The following is a 4,714-nucleotide window of genomic DNA, read 5'->3' as shown; positions in this document are numbered from 1 at the left end:
TATTAGGCGTATCCCCAGGATTCAATAAGCTCTTCTAGTATAACTAGAAACAGAAACAACAAAGATTTATAAGAAGACAACCCAGCACAAAAGAAAGAAGAAAGAAAGTTTTACTTTATTTTTTCACTGTTGTTGAAGATGAGAACTATATATATAGTCCAAAAACAAATGGACCATCTGATAGGTAACGTCCAAAGAAGACAATATTTAAAAAGCATTAAAATGAAACGTTAAAATGCAGCTGTTATTCTCAAAAGTTAATGAAAGAAACGTAAAGAATTCATTGTGAATTCAATGCTAAGAATTTGAAGCCGAAACGGATTATCAAGAATTCAAGTCAAAGAATTCAATTCCAAAATGAAGCAGTTATAAGCATTCCTTCTAACTTTTGAAGGAAATGATTATCAAATTTAATACTAGTAAACGGACAAGACCAACTTTGGTCAATTTCAAACTTACAAAAATATAACTAATTTATTACTCATTCAATGTTAATAAACACTACTCAAATTATTCTACTTTATTTTCAATTTGAATATTCTTGTTGAGATATTAAAAAAAATAAAATAAATAAAATATATATATATATATAACAAAAGTTCTTTCTAGATGAGTGCCAAAACTAACAGCAGCAAATTGTTGTTTTGACAAATTGATGATTGAGATTTGTTCCTCATGATATTTGGAGGTTATGTTTCAAATTTGAGCTCATTTGAAATAAATTTTGGTATTAAATAGTATATTGGATTGTTAAAATTCGAAGAACAAATTTATGTTTCTCGGCAATTTTCACCTCAGACCCAATAAATCTAAAGTTGATCGTAGAGGGGGTAGGTTTGCAAGTTTTTTTGCAAAATGGGTATAGGTTCAATTGTGACCCCAAAATCGAGTATAGATGCAAAAGCTCCGCTTTCTGTTGACACCGGCAGAAAGTAATTTCCTCTGATCCTTCTCCAAGCTAAAATTGCAAGTTGAGTAGTGCCTTCCATTCTTTCTCTGATTTTGAATCTGTTAACGATAACTTAGCAGCGAAGTTGAGCCGTAAGAATATATCTGTCTGGTCAAATGCACTTAACATGGTCAGTTTGGCATTATAAATGAGTTCATGCAGAAGATCAATCAAGCGACCTGAGGTATTGCTTCCTTCACCTCCTGGAATTTAGTAAACAAGACACAGTATGAATTTATGTGATCAAGTCTCTATCTAAAGAAATTACTGTGAAATTCTCCTTACATTCGAAACCTCTACCCATAGATCAAGTGTCTTCAGCGCTTTGCCTGAGACTAGTGTCTTACGAGCTAATGCAACTCCTTCAGCCAGATTCTTAACATGTCCACTTACCAGGAGAGCAGCTGCTGCATTTAGTGCCTGTGAATTTGTTTGATAGATAATGTAAGAACTTTCAAGGTGAAATGACATTATTGAAAATGGAAACAAGTGCTCTGTCAATCTTTTTATAAGGAGGAGCCTTAAATCTGACAACAAGCTACATCAATTAGATAAGTTTATAAGGATACTTGAAGCATAACAGACAAAGAAACTTACAAATGCATCAGCAATCGGCCCTTTTTCTCCGGACAACACGCGTTTGAGCATCTCGGCATTGTAATCTGGACCTCCACCTCGCAAGCTTTCCAGAGTACAACGCGGGATGGCAAAGTCCACTATTGAAGAATAATCTTGTCAGATTTATTTTTTCACAAAGACAATGTTGTATATAAAAATAAAAAAAAGGGGGCAGCCTGGTGCACGAAGCATCCCGCGTTCACGCAGGGTCTGGAGAAAGGTCGCATCCTAAGGGGTGTGATGTAGGCAGCCTACCCCAAAGAGACAATGTTATATGACTAGTGAAAAACACATTAATCATATTGCATCATTTTTTACTGCAGAGTTCACCAACTACTTAGGGTGGCATTCACTTGTTATCAGTGCGAAGCAATAAATACATCTGGCTCCGGGCTGCCCTTTTTCTGATTTCATGAGTTACTTACATGGATCAAAGGAGAACTTCTCAATATTGTCTGGTGTGACATCAAGGACTAATCCAGGGCCTATGAAATGAATTGTCATACTAAAAGATATACAAGCAAAGTCAAACTAAAAAGGACAATGTTACCAAAGACAACATATTTACTAGTGTCGTGGAAGGGGACCATACCAAGAGGACTCATCTCATCTAGGCCTTCTGAGTGAACAACCAATGCTCTTTTCATGCCAAATCTCTGGACTGCTTTAGCCATTTTGTGGACCTACAACAAGAGATGTTTCATTCACCAAATGAATGTACACAACACATAAAGAATAACATTGAAACAGGTCAGAAAGCTATGAACCAAAGGGCAGAATGAAGATAAGACCAGAAAATTTAGCACCTCAATTCACATAATTTAAGACTACAAGATTCTTAAAGCCACATTCATAGAACAAGTGATATTAGTGTACTTCAACAGTTGAAAATATACCAGGTCTTCTTTGTAAACTCCAACTACAGCAAATGGCGCTCTTGCTGGGTTCAACATAGGCCCCAAGATATTGAACACTGTCTTTACTTTCAGCTTTTTCCTGATAGGTCTGACAATCTTCATCGCTGGATGATATATTGGAGCCATCATGAAACCTATTCCAGCTCGAGTTACACACTCTTTCACCCCCTGAAGCCAGTAACAAAGAATAAATGCATGGTTATTAGATGGCTCAGTAATTAAATTACGTTAATAATTTGATTTGGTGAACGCCACATCTAGTGTCTCTCCTTATAAAGCAAATATTAACTAATGCGATAGCAAACTTCATTTTTAAACCTTCATTTCATAAAACTACATCATATTTTTCTCTTTTCATAAAAAAAAATAATCATAGAACTACAATACAATATTAAAAGTCCTCAACTACCAACATTTTTCAGCCAAGAACAGCAATATCACCAACCTCAGGGTCCAGCTCAATGGCAATGCCTAGTGCTTCCAATACATCTGCACTCCCACAAGCGGATGAACTCGACCTATTACCTTGCTGCAATTTAATCCCACAAATTTTTAGCCTCAAATGTCCACAGTTTTTAGTGAAATTAAATAACTTTGGACAACAAAAAAGAGCTCTGTCAACCTTGGCTACTTTTGCACCACAAGCTGCAGCAAGTATTGAAGCACCTGTTGAGATATTCACCGTGTTTGCACCATCCCCTCCTGTTCCAACAATATCAACCACGTCGCTTAAGCCTTCCACTTGTCTGCAATGCTTTATCATTGCCCTTGCCAATCCGACTACCTAATTATTATCACTAGCTCGATTAATGAAGGAGCGAATAAAGACATTCTGGTTCTGTGAAATCAGATTCATAGGCAGAGGATTGTACATCTAAATGGAAGCTTTAGATTATATTTTAAATTAGGGTCTGTTCTTCAAAAAGCATAGAATTTTCTGAAAAAAAATTCATCAGAAAGGAAATACTGTACTAAAATATTTATTTCACCTAAGTTATGATTCAAAGGGTATACATAAACCTTTACTAATATGGGAATAGTTAAAGAAGGAACTTACTTCTTCAAAGGTTTCACCTTTAGCTCTCAAAAGAACAAGAAAAGCACTAATTAAAGCTTCATCAGCACCATCCAACAAATAATCAAGAGATTCTTCTGCTTCATATTCCGTCAAGTCTTTCCCACTAATTAAATCCTCGATCAACTGAACCAATCAAAAAAAAGGAACAAACTTTAATCACAATAAGAAAAACCCAATTCAGCATTGTATTTGAAAAAAAGAAAAAGCATCCTTGTTTATTACCTTGCTAAAGGTGGATATGGATGACTGCTTATTGGAGGAATTGGTCAAAGCATAATGAAGAGTTGAAAACTTTTTTTGGGTGATATTGGCAGGTGGGTTACTTCCAAGAAATAATTTAGTAAGGTCTCTTTTTGCAGAAAGAGATGCAGATGCTGAAAACGGAATGCGGCTATGAAACAGAGCCATGTCTTTAGCTTCTTTAATTTAATGAACTGAAACTGAAGAAACTAGACTGTGGAGTAATAAATATGGGGAAGGAAATTGAGTTCGGAATATCAATCATATCAAATTAAACTGCCTTGTGCGTATTGTAAAAGCACGTGATTTTTGCCGAGAATTACTCCCAAAAATTCAAAATAAAATAATTTTACTTTGTGTGCAATTTTTTAATTTTCGGAATTGGTTATAGCTGTCGTAATCGGTTAATTGATTAGGATTTGGATATAGCTGATGGGGTGTTATGGTAATTTCAAATTATTTCAGGGGTAAAATGGGAAACGAGCCTTAATTTTGAGTGCTCCGTCCACTAGGCATTAATAATATTACAATAGTACATGGTGGGGGAACAAGACATAATGAAGTGAGAATAATGCATTTGTTTAATATAGTGGGGGACAAGACATAATGAAGTGAGAATAATATATTTGTTTAATATAGTGGGGGACAAAACATGTAGGCATGGGGAACAAGGGAATTAAATAAGAAAAACATTAAGTAGTGGGGGCAAGGCATGCAATTATGGGAATATTTCGGGTTAGTGGTTCAAGACAAGAGTCTTGGTTATAAATAGAGTCATTTTTACACACATTGTAGTAGGAGAAAGGGGATAGAGGAGAAAGTTGAGAGAGTTGACTGAATTTTGAGAAATCATAATTTGAGAGCAAAAAGAGAAAAACAAGCTGAACTTTTACTTGAATAATTTCAGGTTGC

The 4,714-nt window shown here is 35.3% G+C and overlaps 1 protein-coding gene across 2 annotated transcripts; it reads right to left on the bottom strand.

The window, feature by feature from the left end:
- Positions 1-711: 711 nt before the first annotated feature.
- On the bottom strand, positions 712-4,067 carry LOC107812735 (anthranilate phosphoribosyltransferase, chloroplastic-like). Of its 2 annotated transcripts, XM_075224811.1 has the most exons (10): positions 3,785-4,067; positions 3,542-3,685; positions 3,107-3,268; positions 2,930-3,013; positions 2,464-2,652; positions 2,160-2,250; positions 1,993-2,052; positions 1,547-1,665; positions 1,235-1,369; positions 712-1,152 (listed from the first exon to the last, which is right to left on the bottom strand). In XM_075224811.1, the coding sequence occupies exons 1-10, from the start codon at positions 3,968-3,970 to the stop codon at positions 1,120-1,122; spliced, it is 1,203 nt and encodes a 400-aa protein (XP_075080912.1). In that variant the 5' UTR covers positions 3,971-4,067; the 3' UTR covers positions 712-1,119. The 2 variants fall into 2 exon arrangements, with proteins under 2 accessions (XP_075080912.1, XP_075080913.1); XM_075224812.1 differs by lacking the exon at positions 1,993-2,052.
- Positions 4,068-4,714: the final 647 nt, after the last annotated feature.

The sequence above is a fragment of the Nicotiana tabacum genome, chromosome 11 (assembly GCF_000715075.1).
Source record: "Nicotiana tabacum cultivar K326 chromosome 11, ASM71507v2, whole genome shotgun sequence".
NCBI lineage: Eukaryota > Viridiplantae > Streptophyta > Magnoliopsida > Solanales > Solanaceae > Nicotiana > Nicotiana tabacum.
The sequence above is the reverse complement of the archived record's forward strand: the minus strand, read 5'-3'. Positions and strand labels throughout refer to the sequence as shown.

Coding starts and splice junctions, on each gene's coding strand:
- LOC107812735 (XM_075224811.1), bottom strand. CDS start 3,970: ATGGCTCTGTTTCATAGCCGCATTCCGTTTTCAGCATCTGCATCTCTT. Junction 1,666..1,992: donor GAAGTTCTCCTTTGATCCAT/GTAAGTAACTCA, acceptor ATTCTTCAATAG/TGGACTTTGCCATCCCGCGT. Junction 1,370..1,546: donor GGCCGATTGCTGATGCATTT/GTAAGTTTCTTT, acceptor ACAAATTCACAG/GCACTAAATGCAGCAGCTGC.